Below are 17,974 nucleotides of genomic sequence, written 5' to 3'. Positions count from 1 at the left end.
TGAAACCCGGCATGGAGCCCAATCATAAATTTTATGATGTGTGAAGCGCATGTTCAAGGAAGTATTCATTAGTAAGGCCATAAGTTAAATGAGGAAGGGTGGCCCATACCTTAAGTATTCCATCATTTCTGTTCTGTTTATGTACGTAGACCCAAGTGTGAAGCCTACATTTGTTGTTAATATATTCTCCAGACAAATGTTTGATTCTAGTCAAATATATTTTCCCTTGAATTTCTGGACAGTTCTCCTTTGCAATTGGAGGAAACCGGAAACATGTTTTGAAATCACTCTCTGGATGTTGATGTTTAATTATTTTGAGCAGACATCACAGAATGCTTTGTAAAGCATGTTTAGTGAAACACAGTATTGCTCCTCTCTGATAATTAAATTAGTCTATATTCAAGGTCATAGGTGGGATTTGGCAATGAGCTATTCAAAGCACCATCTCTGCAAATCACATTTTAAACAGTGAGGCACATTAGTGGCTGATATTTCGTTACCAGTTCCCAATTGCCTTTGGCCTTTGGTCTCTGATTTCAGCAAGGCAGTTTTAGGTACTTCAAAATGAAAAATCTTATTTTAAAATTTTAAATGTAAACGTTAAATGCTCTACAAGAACTCTCAACTCAATTTCAGCACTGAAAAAAAAAAACAAAGAAAAATAATCAACACATCCTGATAATAAATGTAAATATAACTTCAAAAACTGTTCATGATGATAGTATCTCAAAACATCAAGTTTTTTGTTCAAGTAACCATTGAAATCCATCATGCTAGGCTACTCTTTTCCTCTTTGAAATCAGCAGTACTAAAAACATCTACCCCACATATTATGGAAATTAAAAGAAATAAAAGTACAAAGCATCAAGCCCTATCTATGTATGACTTCTATAAGTTATGAGCAAATGTTAGCTGTTGCATTATAATTATAAATCACTATGTGTCATTTGCTATAGCGCATGACATGGTTACAAATGAGCTGCAAAGAGAATGTAAGAGTCTCTGTTTAGGAAAGTCAGTTGAAACTCAGATGCACAGGAACAAGCTGGTAAAAGGCAGAACAATGATGCAAAGCCAAGCTACTCTGCCTCTTTTCTTCCTCAGATTGTCCTATCTAAGACAATACCAGTTGCATGTAAGGGTGCAAATTTTAGCTAAAATTAAGAGCAAATAAATGAAAAAATTATTTTCCTATCATATTGCCCAAAAGCAATTATCAATATGTTGCCAGTAGCTCTGGTTCAGGACCACACAGATATTTCCATATCATTGGAAAGTTCTACCGAACAATATCATGCTAAGCATCTGCCTATGCATCTTTAGTCACAATGCAAAACATTTTTTCTAAAAATTATAATGTATGTTTGTGTATAAATTACTGAACCTCTGTGGGAATTTCCCTGGAACTGGAAATTAGAGGTCTCTAAACCTAACCTGAACCCTAACTCTAGCCCTAACCCTTAACCCTAACCCTAGCCCTATCCCTAACCATAACCCTGTTAGCAGTGCAGTAAGTGGCTCTGCATTTGCATGTATCTACTCATGCACATCTACTATAACCTAAAAAGGTTTCTATTATAATAGAAATATCCATGTTGACCTCAGAGAGGCAAAGTTCCACTGACCCAATCTTCATTCTTAAACTAAAAGCTTTAGGGATGGATTCAGTATATAACACATTTACAAGTTGGAGAAACAGCATTGCTCAGGATGATAGTGAGACTCCAAGTTTGCTCTAATCCTTTTACTTGTTGGAAGGGATTGCTACGCTGAGGCGGTTTCCTTCCCAGTAAAGAAAGCATTAGTGGGTCAGCAAGCGTGCCCTCTGAGTTCCACTTTCCTTGGGAGACTATGGTTTGCACGTTCATAATTTTTATGTCTATTTTCTCAAGCAAACATATGAGAGAACAAAAGAAAGGCATCCCAGCCTTATCTGCATTTTCACTGCCACCCAAGGGTCTGTGCATCCCAGGGACACACTTTCATCATGCTGACCCTAAGGAACAGCTTGATCACAGAGACAGCTTCCAAGAAGAAATACGAGGAAAAAGAATCTGTACCTGCTCTCTTGCCAGAATAGTCATAATGTTGTTCTAGTGCAGAAAGCTAATTTTATCACTGTTTGGAGTCAGATGATATAACTTGCCTATTATGCACACAATATCTCCTGGTTGTTTCTAGACAGTGCCTGGGTTGGGACATCTTAAGTATGCAGGTATCAGGGGTCATCATATCATCAGATAATCAATACTTTTTGAGTACATGGGCTATACTAAATATCATTGTAAGCCTGGCACACGGTAGGCACGAATTATATAATAGGCACAGTGTCAAGAAAGAATGACTTGGTGACCAGCATTCCTGATATGGCCAACATTTAGCAAAGACTGTAAGTCAAAGATCAACTTCAGTTAACTGTGTTTTTCTTTACTGTTAGTGTCCTATCTAAAATCAACATAATCTACTTTTTTCTTCATCTTTTTAATCCACAGAGTGTCAATACTGGGGCTCAGAGCTCCAGCTGCCTACTCTGAATTTTGAAGATGTGTTAAATGATGATGACCATGCATACAACTGGCTTTCTAGTCTCAAGAAAGTAGGCATTGTGAGACTCACAGGAGCAGCTGACAAACGTGGCGAGATCATAAAACTTGGAAAACGAATTGGCTTCCTGTACCTCACATTTTATGGGTGAGTTTTCAGGCGGTTTGCTTTTTGCCATGACAAATACATTTGGATCTATTTCCAATAGGGGGTAGGCTTTGGTGGCAAAACAAATGAAATTATTTTTGAGCCTATATTGTAGAGAATATTAGAAGTGAAAGAGACTTTCACAAGCCAAAGTTTGCACACAAGTAGCACACAGGCATATTTAGATGTGTTTGGTTTGGCCCATAAGGTGATGAAAGAAAATAGAATTGGTTGTCAACACTTTAAAATTTAGAGGCCTAAAATTTATGTAGACTTATCTTTCCTTGAAAAACAAGATCTAGCAACACTAAGCCTAAACACAGCATGCCAACAACAAGTGAGCATAAACAGGCTGCACCTTGACTCATCCTAAAGTCTCCTCCCTCCTCAGACTTGCAAGGCTGTAATAAAATAGGAGTATGTTTTCCCTAATATACAATAAGATGGACAAATGATCAGAAATATTAAATCATCTACCTTACCTTTAATTATTTCAGTGAGTTTATTTGTAGCAAAAGACTATGTCATGTTTAGACATAGATACCTGACCATTAGCAAATAATTTACTTACACTCTTAGTAGGTCTGCTTTATATAAAATGTATATAATAGTTCTATCTGCAAGAATTGGTGCTTCTGTAGATTTCATAATAATAGTAGACCATGGATGAGGATAAAAATTTGAAATTATTAAGATACCCAAGTATATATTTTTTAAAAATTTTAAAACCTCTAAAATGGAGATTATCTTCTAGTTCAGGAGTAGGCACTATGGAGCTAAAAGAAACAATCTGTAATCCAATTTTACACAAATAATAATAAAGGAGGCAAAGTATAAATTTATGTTGCTTCTTTATTATCTAACACTCTGTTTCATGATGAAAATACATAAGAAATTATATTTTAAGACTGAAAAAACAGAACTACTGAAAATAAATTTTTATAAGTTTTATTGCTTAGTTTCCATTTACAAATAACAAACATTTGAGTTTATTCCAATGTTCTTCACATTTTCATAATAGTGAATAGTTTATGCATCTTTTGGAGTTTCCTAGTATAACCCAAACTACACATATCATCTAATTGAGGGTCAGAATCTTAATGCTGATGTACACTTCGACAAATGTTTTGGTTTGTTTCTACAAGTTCTATAATAGGGTGTAATAACTTAGTCTCCATTCTAATATTGTGAATTTTTTTGGAATAAAGAGTAAAGGACCATTGTCAAAGCAAATCAGACCTGTCACTCCTCCTGATTCCATTTATCAAAGACCTTTGCACTCAACCAGAGCGGTTTAATTTATTCCAACACACCTTCCCCAGATGAACAAGCCTTGCTAGGTTCCCTCATAGTGCACACATGTTAATATATCCCTTTCTTATTACCTTTCCACAACAGTCCACACATATTACCAGCATTTCTGCCACATTTTCTACAGTTTGTAATTCTCTAAGCTCCTTAACTAGCAGAGAGTTTTGCTGTCATGCTGGCTCTGTTTTGCTTGTCTATTTCAGACATGGCTGTTGCTGTTGGTGTTAAGGGAGAATGGGATAAAGTTAATGTCTTCTTTGAAGTGAGTCTGTTCTGTTCCCCTTCTCTGAAATGTGGGAAAGAGATATTGAAGTTTGCATAACATGAGATTTTTTTAAAATATTGGGGAATTTTATTAGTGTTGTAAGGAGCACCTAAAATAGCCTATCTCAGCCAACAAAATGTTGGAGTGGGCTATTTAACAACTACAGATATCTGTGGTCTATCTAAATAGAGTTCCTTTACCAAAAGTAACATTTAATCTTGACACTGGGACTTTCATAACTCAGCAAAGGATTCTCTGTGCAATGACAATTGAGAACTTCTGGTTGAGAGGAAAGCACCCTGCCAGACATACAGGCCTCCACAGCAGTAGAATTTCAGGTGCTATGTAACCTCTGAACTCTCACATCTACCTGTCACAATCATCTCTTATACTCTTAGGGAGCAAATATCTACTTGTTCATTCTCATTTAAATATAGTTAATAGCTTGGAGAATTTAAAATGCTTGAGAAGTAAGAATAGCTACTTTTAGTTCTTGGCTAGCATCACAACGTTTGACTGATTTGTAAAGTAAAAAACAATAGTCTCCAGATTTTCATGCATGTTACGTATATAGTAGGCAGAGATAAGTGCTTACTGAAGAAATTCATGCCTAGATGTTTAAAAAGGCTACCAAATAGAAGATGAATACAGTAATTATCATAGCATTCTATAATTATTAACTTATGTACAATTAAATCAAAATGATAACTAATTTGAGCACAAAGTACACTTCAGTTTCCACATCTCTGCCAGCTCAGGTACTTGTCCTATTCTACCACCCCATATGCCAGGCCAACTTTTATCCAGTTTTGTTCCATGCAACCATGTGCAACACTCAGCATTTCTAATGCCCCAGTGATGAAAGCTCTCCTGTAATAAGGACTAAGGGCTGGGAAACAAACTCCCACTATCATTTTTCTCGATTATATATGAATATGAAAAGAAGAATGTAAAAAAATATAATTTTACAGGACTTCAATCTTAATTTAAAGCAATGAATTTTATAGAGAATAGAGAAAAAGACTCTCACTTCTACCCACTAACAGAAATAAAGTAATGAACTTTCAGAAGCCCCTTGGAAATATATGAAGAAATTATTAATAAAGAAATTATTTTAACTTCATGGTATAATCTAACCTTGTCATTCATACCTACCCTTTTTCTGAATTGTGCTACTTTCCATGATTACAAATTAGAGTAAATTAGAATAAATTCTATAAAAATTACTGCCAACGAAACAGAATGTTTTCCCTGAATATTAATGTGTAAGAAACTATGCTAGGCATAGGGCTTGAGTTTTTATCTCTTAGAAAACAATGCTTGCTGGTTGGTATAAGTACTTCAGTTGGCTTTCCATTTAAAGAAATAAAAATTCCAAAAATAAACAAACAAATAAAAAAATCCCTATGATCAGACTTCAAAGATTCTGGGGACATTTCAAGTTGTAAATTAGGTAAAAATTTCAGTTCACACACGCCAATAGAAGTTTTAAGGGATCAAATTCTCCCTCAATATAGTGCAAAGTGGTATCAAAATGGTGCAGTATCTAACTAAGACAGACTTTAAAGAAACTGCACTAAGAGACAGAAAGATGGCTCAATAGTTAAGAGTATATATTGTTCTTGAACGGGACGAGAATTTGGTCCTAGTGCCTTTGTTGGGCAGCTCATAACCATCTGTAACTCCAGCCTCAGGACATCCAATAGCCACCTCTACTCATATACATAAACCTACACACAGACACACAACTATGCACAATTTTATTTTTAAGTGAAAAATGTCTATGCTGTATATGTGTGTGTGTGTGTGTGTGTGTGTGTGTGTGTGTGTGTGACATCATAAATACCTATTTAATTGACCATGATATTATGTGGCATCTCTTTCTTTCTTACCCCCATGTTAATTCAACTCAGACATACACCATTCCCTGTCATGCCTGTCATGGAACAGTAAAACTGAGACATCTGTATTCTGTTACCACTGTCATTCAGTTGTCCTGAATGCTGAAAATGTTGGGTAACCAAGTTATGGTTTTAGGACCAGCTTAGTGCCTGTGCTGGAGTCAGCATGTAAAAGATGATGGTAGACATAGTCCTTTGCACCATTGTTTGCTCAGAAATGCTTCACACCCCTCTTTCTAAACTCTCTTTTCACAGGACATATGGTGCTCGCTTTCTGTCCCCTGTCATATTTTCTCTACAGACAACTCATACCAAGCCTGTTTAGGACTGGTTTTGTTTGTTTGTTTGTTTGTTTGTTTTGTTTAGTTGTTTGTTTGCTTGTTTTGGTGGCCTTTTGGGTTGGGTTAGTTGGTTATTTAATTGGTTGGTTGGTTGGTTGGTTGGTTGGTTGGTTCATCAATTGGTTTTTCTTTTCTTGTCTTTTTAACTTACTTCTAAGCATTTTGATCCTCACTTCCAACAACTGTTCTTGGTGTGTAATCCTTCATCTAAAAGCCTCTTCAGCTGCTGGGAAAGAATCTCCCTCAGTCAACCCTGTACTTTCTTCCAATGTCCAGGCATTAAAATAGAAAATAACATCTTGTTACTTCTCACACAAATGAACAAATTTTATATTCTCAGTGACCAGGGAGAAAAGAAGAAATGTAAATTCTCCTCTTCACCATTAATTTATAACATAAAATAGTTTCTACTTTTTTGTTGAATAGTCTTTGTTTTAAGTTCAGTATATTTAAAAAAAAAACTAAAACAGCTGTAGGCTGTCCTTACTGATTATTTGCTAGCTTGTGAAGTGTTTAAAACTATAATTTTATTAAGACAATACTGAGAAATCTGAATGATCTCAAATAAGGAAAAATATAAAACACTCAGATTTTCCTTTCTTGCTAACTGTGTGACTACATAAACTAGCTGGGTATGCCAGGGCAGAATTATTTACATAAATGCATTTGTGTATCACAAAGTGAGAGACTTAGGAGGAAAGGCTCCAGTTTGAGCAGTTAATTGGTCACCCTGCTGTAATCTTTGAAACATGTAGACATCACTGTCTTGTTCATATTGAGCACCTTTCTATTCAAAATGAGGACCTAATCAGGATCACACCATCAGAAACAACTCATTGTCTGACACACAAGTTCCCACTAAGTGAGTTTTCAAGCCTAAAGACTTCCATCGATCAAAGACTTTTAAAACTTCTTTCTCAGTGTTCTTGAAAGCTGTCTTGACAACAAAAAAAAATTAACCTCATGAGGAACTCATAGCAATTCTTCATCAAAACATTAAGCAAAAGGGGCAAGGGCTTGCAAGGTCAACTTTCTGACTACTTTCTTTCTAGACTGAGTCTTTATATATTGGGATGTTTGTTTCCTGAAAAATGATTTATTCGGCGAGGAAAGCGTATTGCACAGGTACACAGCATGAGGGTTAGGCTGTTTGAGGAATAAACTGAAAGTCAAAGCATTCTGAAATTAACTTCAGGAATAAAATTAAGAAGATAAGGCACAGAGAGAAAAAAATGGTTAAAGAAAATAAACAGTATGTTGATGTTTATCCAGTGCTATATCTATTGCCAAATAACATTTACGAAGGCCCTGTAATAATTAAAACATATAAATACTTTGACATACTTTTTTTAAAGACGTTAGAAACAAACTAAGATCTGAACACTCTAGGGCATCCGTATTAAATTAGTCCACAGAACAAAGAGTTTAATCATAGATTCGCTCTGGGCTACTTGTAAGTGAGAAGTCCAACTAAGCCTGTTTTAAAACTCCCCATAGCTCTGTTTCTCCTCAGCTGAGGGCTTGGCCTCACCCTGCTAGAGTGTTTTAGTCCCCACCATGCTTTTTGAGATCCTAGGATGAAAGTTTGCTGGAAAGAGAATAAAACACTTCTGGCCCTGCCCCATTTCCCATCTGTAAGAGTGCCTTGCATGCAGACCTCATCAAATGAATAAAGTCAAACAAAAAAATAGATGTTTCTAGTGGGACGTCTATCCAGTACACTAGCCAGAATCCTGAGAGCTAGAACACTGAAACAGCATCTAGGGATTAAGACCGAAGAGCCTTCCCATGATCCACTGGACTTGTGATGGTCCTTCAAACGCTATCTGTAAACCAGGCCAACAACATGTGACATGCTAGGTTGTGTTGGAGATTGTGGAAGTATGAGTGGAATCGTCACAGTCCCTGGCATTCATCCCTTCAGAAATTGTTCCCACCATTAGCATAGCCTTCAAGTCTGACTTTGAAACACCTACTTGTTTGACATGCGTATTACCAGAAAATACTGCTGATGTGTGAGGAGAAAATGGAAAAAGAAAAAAACAAGCTAACCAGTTCTGTTGAAATGTCTCGCCAAGAAACAGCTTAGGAGGGGTTGGGGAAACCGGACTGCATAGTCTGTCTTGAAGAAAAATGGTTTGCGGGGTATGGAAACCAACCTAGAAGTGATTCAGACTTGAGAGAAAAACAAAGAAAACTTGTCTGAGTTCTGAATTTAGTCTTAATCTTAACCTACATTGAAAAGACTAAACCACAGAACTCCATAATGAGGTGTTTTAAATGCACCACTGACTGTAGGTCTGAGGGGGAGGAAAGCCTTAAAAATGAGTATTCTAGTAAGTACTAGGGTTTCTTAGACAGGGTAACATGGAGCTCTGTTCCGACAGAGATTGCAACCCCTGTTCATGTTACATACCAAGAGCCAGTCCCTGGGGTTCCTTTTGTGGTGTTAAGTTTCACAGTAGTTAATGATGTTGCCAGTAAAACCACATGACTATGAGGTCATCTCATGAATGGAAGAAAAGTAATTGTGCCTCATTCTACCTAGAAATCATTTGAGAAAATGAATGATGTAGCCATTTTATGCAGCTACTTCTCCTCAAGTTCTCTGATGCCCGTGGCAAACGCAGTGAGTTCCTATACAGTCAGGACAAGCTGTTGTCACTGAGACAAGAGAGGTAATTTTTATAAGACATGTTTTAAGGCTTAAGTATTAAACTAGTTCTTGCAATCAGTATTGTGAATCCTCATAAAGCTATAATAGTCATTATCCCTATTATTCAGGTACAAATCTGAGGCAAACAAGGTGATTTGCCTCAACATCCCACCCTTTTTATTTTGCAACAGTTTAGTTTGGGTTGTTTCCTACATGGTTTGTAATGCTGGAATTTTGGACTGTGAAGTTTGCTCATTTGGTAAAGTTGTTGCCAAACAAGCATGAAGACCTCAGTTCGAATCCGCAGAGCCCACATAAAAACCTGAACATGAAAGCATGCACCTGTAACCCTAGTACTGGGAAGGCAGAAACATAAAGATGCTCTAAAACTTGCTTGCTCACACATACATACACACAGACACAGCCACACTTATTCACAAACACTCATGCACATCACATCTTTGAAGGAGTGAACAAAAGTTACTCTGTTACTCTGTACTATATTTTTAATGTTTGATAATGAAGGCTTTTCAGATTTTCTTTGGAGCAATTTTTAAATTTTTTTCTTTTTTATTGGATATAATTTGTTTACATTTTAAATGTTAACCCCTTTCCTGGTCTTCCCTCCATAAACCCCCTATCCCATCCTCCCACCCCCTGCTTCTATGGGGATGCCCCCTACCTACCCAGCCCATCTAGACTACCCACCCTGACATTCTACTACACTAGTTCATCAAGTCTTGGCAGGATCAAGGGTTTCTCTCCCCATTGATGAGCAACAAGGCCATTCTCTGCTACATATTCAGCTGAAGCAATGGGTCCATCCATGTGTACTCTTTGGGTAGTGGTTTAGTCCCTGGGAGTTCTGGTTGTTTGGTATTGTTGTTATTTTGGGGTTGCAAATTATTTCAGTACCTTCAATTTTTTTCTCTAACTCCTCTATTCGGGACCCCGTTATCAGTTCAATGGTTAACTGTGGGTGTCTGCCTCTGTATTTGTCATGATCTGGCAGAGCCTCTCAGTAACAGCTATATCAGGATCCTGTCAGCAAGTGCTTCTTGGCATCAGCAATATTGTCTGGGTTTGGTGGCTGTATATAGACTGGATTTCCAGGTGGGGTTGTCTCCAGATGGCCTTTGCTTCAGTCTCTGCTTCAAACTTTGTCTCCATATATCCTCCTGTGAATATTTTTGTTCCTCCTTCTAAAAACTGCAGCATCTGCACTTTGGTCTTCCTTCTTGAGCTTCATGTGCTCTGTGAATTGTACCTTGGGTAATCTGAGCTTTTGCGCTAATATTCAGTTATCAGTGAGTTCACTCCATGTGTGGGGATTTTGTTTTGTTTTGTTTTGTTTGTGATTGGATTACCTCCTTCAGTATAATAATTTTTAGTTTAATAGTTTTTTTAGTTTCATCTATTTGCCTAAGAATTTCATGAACTCCTTATTTTTAGTAAATGAGTAGTACTCCATTGGGTAAATGTACCACATTTTCTGTATCCATTACTCTCTTGAAGGACATCTGGATTCTCTCCAGCTTCTGGTTTTTATAAATAAGGTTGCTATAAACATGGGGGAGCATGTGTCCTTGTTATATGTTGGAACAACTTTTTGGTATATGCCCAGGAGTGGTATAGCTCGGTCCTCAATTAGTACTATGTCCAATTTTCAGAGGAATCTCAAGATTGGTTTCAGCTTGCAATCCCACCAACAATGGAGGAGTGTTCCTCTTTCTCCACATCCTTGCCAGCATCTACTGTCATCTGAATTTTTGCTCTTAGCCATTCTGACTGGTATGAGGTGGAATCTCAGGGCTGTTTTGATTTGCATTTCCCTGATGACTAAGGATGTTAAACATTTCTGTAGGTGCTTCTCAGCCATTTAATATTCCTCAGTTGAGAATTCTTTGTTTACCTCTGCCCTGCTCTATTTTTAATAGGGTTATTTGATCCTCTGGAATCTAACTTCTTGCGTTCTTTGTATATATTGGATATTAGCCCCCTCTGTAAGAAACATTGTTTCCCATTCGGTTGGTTGCCATTTTGTCCTAATGACAGTGTCCTATCCCTTACAGAAGCTTTGCAATTTTATGAGGTCCTATTTGTTGATTCTTGATCTTAGAACATAATCCATGTTCTGTTCAGAAAAATTTCCCCAGTGCCCAGGTGTTTGAGGCTCTTCCCCCATTTTCTCTCCTATTAGTTTGAGTGTATCTGGTTTTATGTGGAGGTCTTTGATCTGTTTGCACTTGAGCTTTGTACAGGGCAATAAGAATAGATCAATTTGCATTCTTCTATATGCAGACCACCAGTTAGAACAGCACCTATTGTTGAAAATGCCATCATTTTTCTACTGGATGGTTTTAGATCCTTTCTTAAAGATCAAGTGACCATAGGTGTGTGGGTTCATTTATGGATCTTCAATTCTATTCTACTGATCTGCCTTCCTGTCTCAATACCACACAGTTTATTTTTTATCACTATTGCTCTGAAATAAAGCTTGAGATCAGGTGATTTCCCCCAGCAGTTCTTCTATTATTGAAAATAGTTTTCACTATCTTAAATTTTTGTTTTTATAAGTCATTGTAATGGATATATGCTTGACCCAGGGAGTGGCACAATTGGAGTAGGTGTGTCACTGTGGACATGGGCTTTAAGATCCTAGTCCTAGGTGCCTAGGAGTCAGTCTTTTCTTTGAGGCTTGCAGATGAAGACGTAGATATCTCAGCTCCTCCTGTACAATGTCTGCCTAGATGCTGCCATACTCCTGACATGATGGCAATAGAATGACCCTCTGAACCTGTAAAATAGTCCCAGTTAAATGTTGCCCTTACAAGAATTGCCTTGATCATGACTTCGGTTCACAGCAGAAGAACTCCCAACAAGAAGTTGAAACCAGGAGTGGGGTATTGCGGTAATAGACCAGACCATGCTTTTGTTTGGAAGAATGTGGATTCGGAGACTTTAGATTTTTGAAAGTGGTAGTATGCTTTAAGTGGAGCGGAATAGGCTATCTAAGTAGGAATATGGAAGACTTTATAGCTGAGAGTGATTTGAAATGTGAAGGCCTACCCAAGAAATTTCAGTGGAGAAGAATTTCGGTACATGGCCTAGAGACTGTTTTTGTGGTATTCTGGTGAAGAACATGGCTGTATTTTGCCCTTATCTGGAGAATGCACCTGAGGCTAAGGTAAAGAGATTTATACTAATTTCATTGACAAAGAAAGAAGTCTCCAAAAAGCCCAGAATGTACTTTGCTTTTTGGTTAAGTCTCATGAAGCACATTTTGAACAAGCATATCAAGCTGAGAAAGGAAAAATAACAATATATATGGTTTAGGAATTAAAGGGCACCAGGAAGTAGAATAGAACTAAATAGTTCATTTTAGGAGATAACAAATTAAGGGAGCAGGACTTTGAGGCAAGATTCTACCCAGCTAAGTTTATATCTAGGCATGATGATACACACTTTAATTCCAGGTGATAAAGCCAAACAGATCTCTAAGTTCAAGGCCAACCTGGGACAGAGCAAGTTGCAGGTGAAGAAAAACTTGAATATAGATGTGGTAAACTCTTTAATCACAAGAGAGAGAGACATGCAGATCTCTGGGTTTAAGATCAATCTGTAGAGTAAGTTCTAGGACAGCCAAGCTCACACAGTAAGGGAGTTGGAAAACAGAGAGCTAGTAAGATAAAAGGGAGATCATGTTCCAGCCACAGTAAGCAGAAGAACTCAGCAGCTTTGACCATGTGACTCTGGAGTTATATTCCAGAAGAGAAGGCACTACTGGAATAATTGATGCTTGTTACATGGAGCTAAGAAATTAGTGGTGATTTAGAAGAGACACATCACTGAGGCAAAATCTTCAGGGAAGTATTTTCTGAAAGCACAAAGAGGATGTATTCCAGGAATAGCCAACATTTGTACCTTATGCTACAGCTGTATTTGGTAATATGTAAGAGTAACCTAGGTGGTACTGGTTTTGAAGACATAAGCCATTGGTGAAGGTGCAGCCGCAATTGCAATTGATGGCCTAGCACTAAAGGGCCAAGACTATTCAGGCTGGTCACCATTAAGAAAACTTATGAGAAGCTATTGGTGAAGCCTAGTGGAAGGCCCCAGAGTATTGGGGATACCAGTACCATGAGATGATCACCAATAGCAGTAGCAATCAGTGGAGTTGATCAACCTAAGCTTAGAATGCTATGAAGGGCAGAGCTATAAAAGTGAGCCCAGAAGAGGAGCCCAGAAGATCATGTGTGAATCCCAGACACTGGAACAACAAAAAAGAAGCTGTGAAGCTGAAGTTGAATAACAGATCCCAAGATGTCAAAGATGCTAGAGCCATGGGATACCTGCTAAGGAAAGTTTCTAACAGGGAGTGGAACCAGCTCAGGATAAAGAATTCTGTTGCAGTCAATAAAGATGAAAAAGGAGATAGATATCTTCTTTGACTTCATACTTAGAGATGAAGAATTTGGAGTTTATTCCAACTGGTTTCCCATCTTGCTTTGAGGATTATAGCTAAAGTGATTGGGTGAGTCTTAGAAGAGACTTTGAACTTTAGAGTTTTAATATTGTTAAAATTGCTATAGACTATGGGGACTTTGAAAGTTGGACTAAATACACTTTTTTATTATGTCATGGCTAGTTATGGCCCCCATACACTCAGATATTTATTTGAAGAAGCCTGTAGAGACCAGGGAGTGGAATGTGATGGTTTGTATATGCTTGGCCCAGGTAGTGACACTATTAGGAAGTGTAGCGTTGTTGGAGTAGGTATGTTACTGTGGACATGGACTTTAAGTCCCTATTCCTAGCTGCCTCGAAGTCAGTCTTCTCTTAGAGGCCTACAGATAAGAATATAAATCTCTCAGCTCCTTCAGCTTCATGCCTGCCTAGATGCTGCCATGCCCCTGCCTTGATGATAATGGACTGAACCTCTGAACCTGTAAGCCAGCCCCAGTTAAATGATGTCTGTATTAGAGTTGCCTTGGTCATGGCATCTGTTCACAGCAGTAAACTCTGACTAAGGCATGCATGTTTGCAGAGTTATAAAAATTTGTAGGTCATAAAGAACTTTTTATTTTCACCTATCTTCATTAAACATTTTTTAAATATTCCATGAAATTTTATTTTTTGAACTATATTGTAGTATAATTTTTAAAAATTTATAAAATTAGTATATACAGTGTTAATACACTATGAAATGATTAACACAAAGAATCAATTTACATATTTACCACCTTTCAGATATGAAGAGTTCTGTTAGCATGCAAACTGTATATACTTGATAATTTATGCCTCCAAAAATTTCATATTACAATACATGAACAACTGTGGTGAAAATACTAAAGAGTTGTGCTTATTTTTATGTGAACAAAGTTCTACCTATGTTATATATATATATATATATATATATATATATATATATATATATGCCAGAGAAGAGCATCAGATTCTCTGAAATTAAGAGTTATAGACAGTTATTAGACACTAGATGTGGATACTAGCAACCACACCTGGGTCCTCTGCAGGAGCAGCCAGTGCATCTGACTGCTAAACTGTCTCTCAGCAGTTTTGTACTTTTAAACAATATCCCCCCCCTTCCGTTCATCCTTAGCTCATAGTAATCACCAGCTGTTCCCCATTACTGAGTTCTCTTGGTATAATATAACATAAAGTCACATAAAATAAATGCACAGCTAAATTAATTATTAACATGCCAATGTTCTTAAACAAGGTCCATGTCAAAAAGCAGACCACTATAGTCACCACAAACCCCAACCACATGTCTTAAGCAAAACCAAAGCTTTAGGATCACAGTGTTTTTGTCTTTGCTTTCCTGGTGTACTGTCTTCAGTCCTGGTGTAGTTTCCTTGGCATGGCTACTCACATTCTCAATTCCCTGGATTTGTTTGTTTGTTTTTATCTGTTTTTTGTGTGCTGTCATTAGTTTGAATAAACATAAATTTGTTGCTTAGTCCAAGTCTTATGTCACTGGGCCTGTATTTATTTGGCCTGTCTGAAACCCAGCCTCTTGTAAATTTCTCAGGAAAGACCCACGGGAACAATATTCTTTGGATTCTTGAATGTTGACAGCAGCTTAAGACTTTTCCTTCTACTTGAAAATTGGCCTGGCTAAATAAAGAATTCTTGGTTTACATCATGTTTAACAAGTCAGGAGAGTTTTATTGGTAATCAAAATTTATTTTCCTTATGAGTAATAAAGTATCTCTACCTGGACAGTAAGGTTTTTTTTCTTTAAAGTCTGGCCTTTTTTTTTTTTTTTTTTTTTTTTTTTTTTTTTTTTTTGGTGTGGGTTGTTCTGAGGTCAGTTCTTCAATGAGCAGTTACGAGTATTCCTTTAAAATATCATGGTTTTTTTTCTTGAAAATTTTCTACTAATTCTGTTCTTTTGTCTTGAGTTTCATCTTATGGAAGTCCCATCATTCATAGGTTCAGTCTTCCTTACTGCCTTCCTACTCTCTTCCTTTCTCTTACCTCACTTCATTCTTTCTGTGTTTAATGTTACTTATTCATTTGTTTCCTGTGTTTTTGTGCAGATACACACATGTGAGCACCTACTTATCTCTATGTACAACACAATCACTTGAGGACCAAATAAGGACATCAAATCTACTGGAACTGGAGTTGTTAGCCACCAGGTGTGGGTGTTGGAAGCTGAACCGAGGTTCTCTGCAAGAGCAAGTGTTCTTAACCATTGAGAAGCTACCTCTTTAGCCCTCTTTACTTAATTTCAAAGTCATCTTTTTTTATCTCCTAGCCCCCCAAACACATTATCTGTTGTATACATTCTGCACATGAATTTTTATCTATTTCTGGCAGAGGTTACTTTTTACATGTTGAATCATTTCATTAAAGATAACTAGACTCATTAGAAGTAGTTGTAAATGGGAAAATATGCAGAATCAAAAATTGTGGATCTGGGTAGATGGCTCCGTAATTAAGAGTTCTTGCTCCCCTTTCAAAGGACCAGTGTTCAGTTCCCAGCACCTACCTCCCATAGCTCACTAGGACATGTAACTCTATCTCCAGAGAATCTCACATCGTTTTTGGTATCTCTAGGTCCCTGCATGCACAAGCACCCATATGCATGTGCACAAAAATAATAAAAATAAATCTTTTTTAAAAATGGTCTCATTATGTAGCACAAGCTGACCTTGAACTCAAAGATTTTGATTTTAAAGTCCTGAGATTAAAGATGTATACCACCATGTCTAGCTAAAATAAAACTTTCTTTTTTTTTAAACGACTTTATTTCACAAAACAAAGATAAATGTACAGATTTTAACCCCAGAAGCTTGCACTCCCCCAGAAACAACTCACAGACTGTATGAAGTCCAAGAAATAAAGAAAACAAAAAAATATATATTTACAAAACAAGAAGACTTTGACTATTTCCATGTTGCGTTTTGTTTTGCATGTACTTTACACTCATGGTAACTATTAGGTTTTCAATGCATACTGTCAAGCCCTTGAAAAAATCAAGTATGGACTAAAAAATATATTCACATAGTTTTATGTAAAAATTATTTTAATATCTGAAAAAAATAAAGCTTTCTTAAACAATAGAAAAATATACTACTTTCTGTTTTGGGGAAGCCATACCTACCTGGAGGACGATGTCAGTATTCTGTTGTCTTACGGCTTATAATGTTTTCTTCATAAGAAACTTGTTAATGCTCTGTTACTAGTTTCATATGAGTTTAAACTTGAAAATAAAAATAACAGTGAAAAGGAAAGATGCTCTAAAAACCTGATCTTAGAATTTTGAATCTCAGTTTCAACACTATAACTCATAGCTTTCTAAAGCCACTTGTTCTGAACTGCCACCTGCATGGCTGTTTGTGCTTTGTTGTGGGTCATATAAGCTCAATGTGTTCTTTAGAAAGAAGTTACATCATGGAATGGAAACTAGTTGAGTCTATTTCTAAAGCTCATAATTATTGATCCCACACCATACCGTGGATCTCTTAAACTCAAATATTCTGAAATTGGGACCCCATCTCCCATCACATTGCCATCTCCCACTGCCTCACTAAATTAACAATGAATATTCACTAATGATGCAGACAAAGCTGTACCCCAAAGAAAGCCAGACATTGAGTATCTTGCTGTACATTTCCTAAGTCAATTTATGCTTTTGCTTTAGATACTAAGCATTTGCATTTATCCATTAGTATCCTAGAGGTACCAAAAGCAGCAGAATGCACTGAATTGAAGCATGAATCTCAAGTCCAAACTGAAATGCTTTCTAGGTCAAAATCCTGTATTTCTTCAGGAAACTAGACTTTTTTCAAACTAGTTTTTTCAAACTAGTTTTCAAACACTAGACTGAGAGAATGGTTTGAAGATACAACCTGTAGATTAAGAAATTTTAAAGATGGTCAAGGATGGCAGCTCTGCATATAAAAGACTTACTGTGTAAACATAAAGACCAGAGTTTAGATCCAACACCCAGGAAAATGTTGTGTGGGCATTGTGGCTTGTATACAATTCTAGTGCATAGAAAGTAGAGACAGGGGTTTCCATGAGCATGCAAGCTAACTAGACAAGCCAAATCAATGAGCTATGTGTATAACTGCCATACCATTCCACAATGAAAACAATGACAAATGATTAGGAAGACTCCCAGGGTAAACCTCTTGCTTCTACATATGTCTATATGCCACTGTACAATATGCGACCCTGCATGCATTTGAACATGTATACATACATATACTAATAATAACCATGCAAAAAATGAAAGATCCTTAAGACATAATAAATGTAATTTTTTCTTGGCAGA

General features: G+C 36.9%; 1 protein-coding gene across 1 annotated transcript in view; it reads left to right on the top strand.

The window, feature by feature from the left end:
• The window catches only part of BBOX1 (gamma-butyrobetaine hydroxylase 1), a gene marked incomplete at both ends in the record, with an annotated part of 39,920 nt that overhangs the window by 9,745 nt on the left and 12,201 nt on the right, over positions 1 to 17,974 (top strand). The window contains one exon of the mRNA XM_080931162.1: positions 2,493 to 2,691. Coding sequence (XP_080787288.1) covers positions 2,493 to 2,691 — 199 coding nt within the window. The remainder of the gene's footprint in view (positions 1 to 2,492; positions 2,692 to 17,974) is intronic.

Source organism: Micromys minutus, assembly GCF_963924665.1.
Source record: "Micromys minutus genome assembly, chromosome: 17".
Taxonomy (NCBI): Eukaryota; Metazoa; Chordata; class Mammalia; order Rodentia; family Muridae; genus Micromys; species Micromys minutus.
The sequence above is the reverse complement of the archived record's forward strand: the minus strand, read 5'-3'. Positions and strand labels throughout refer to the sequence as shown.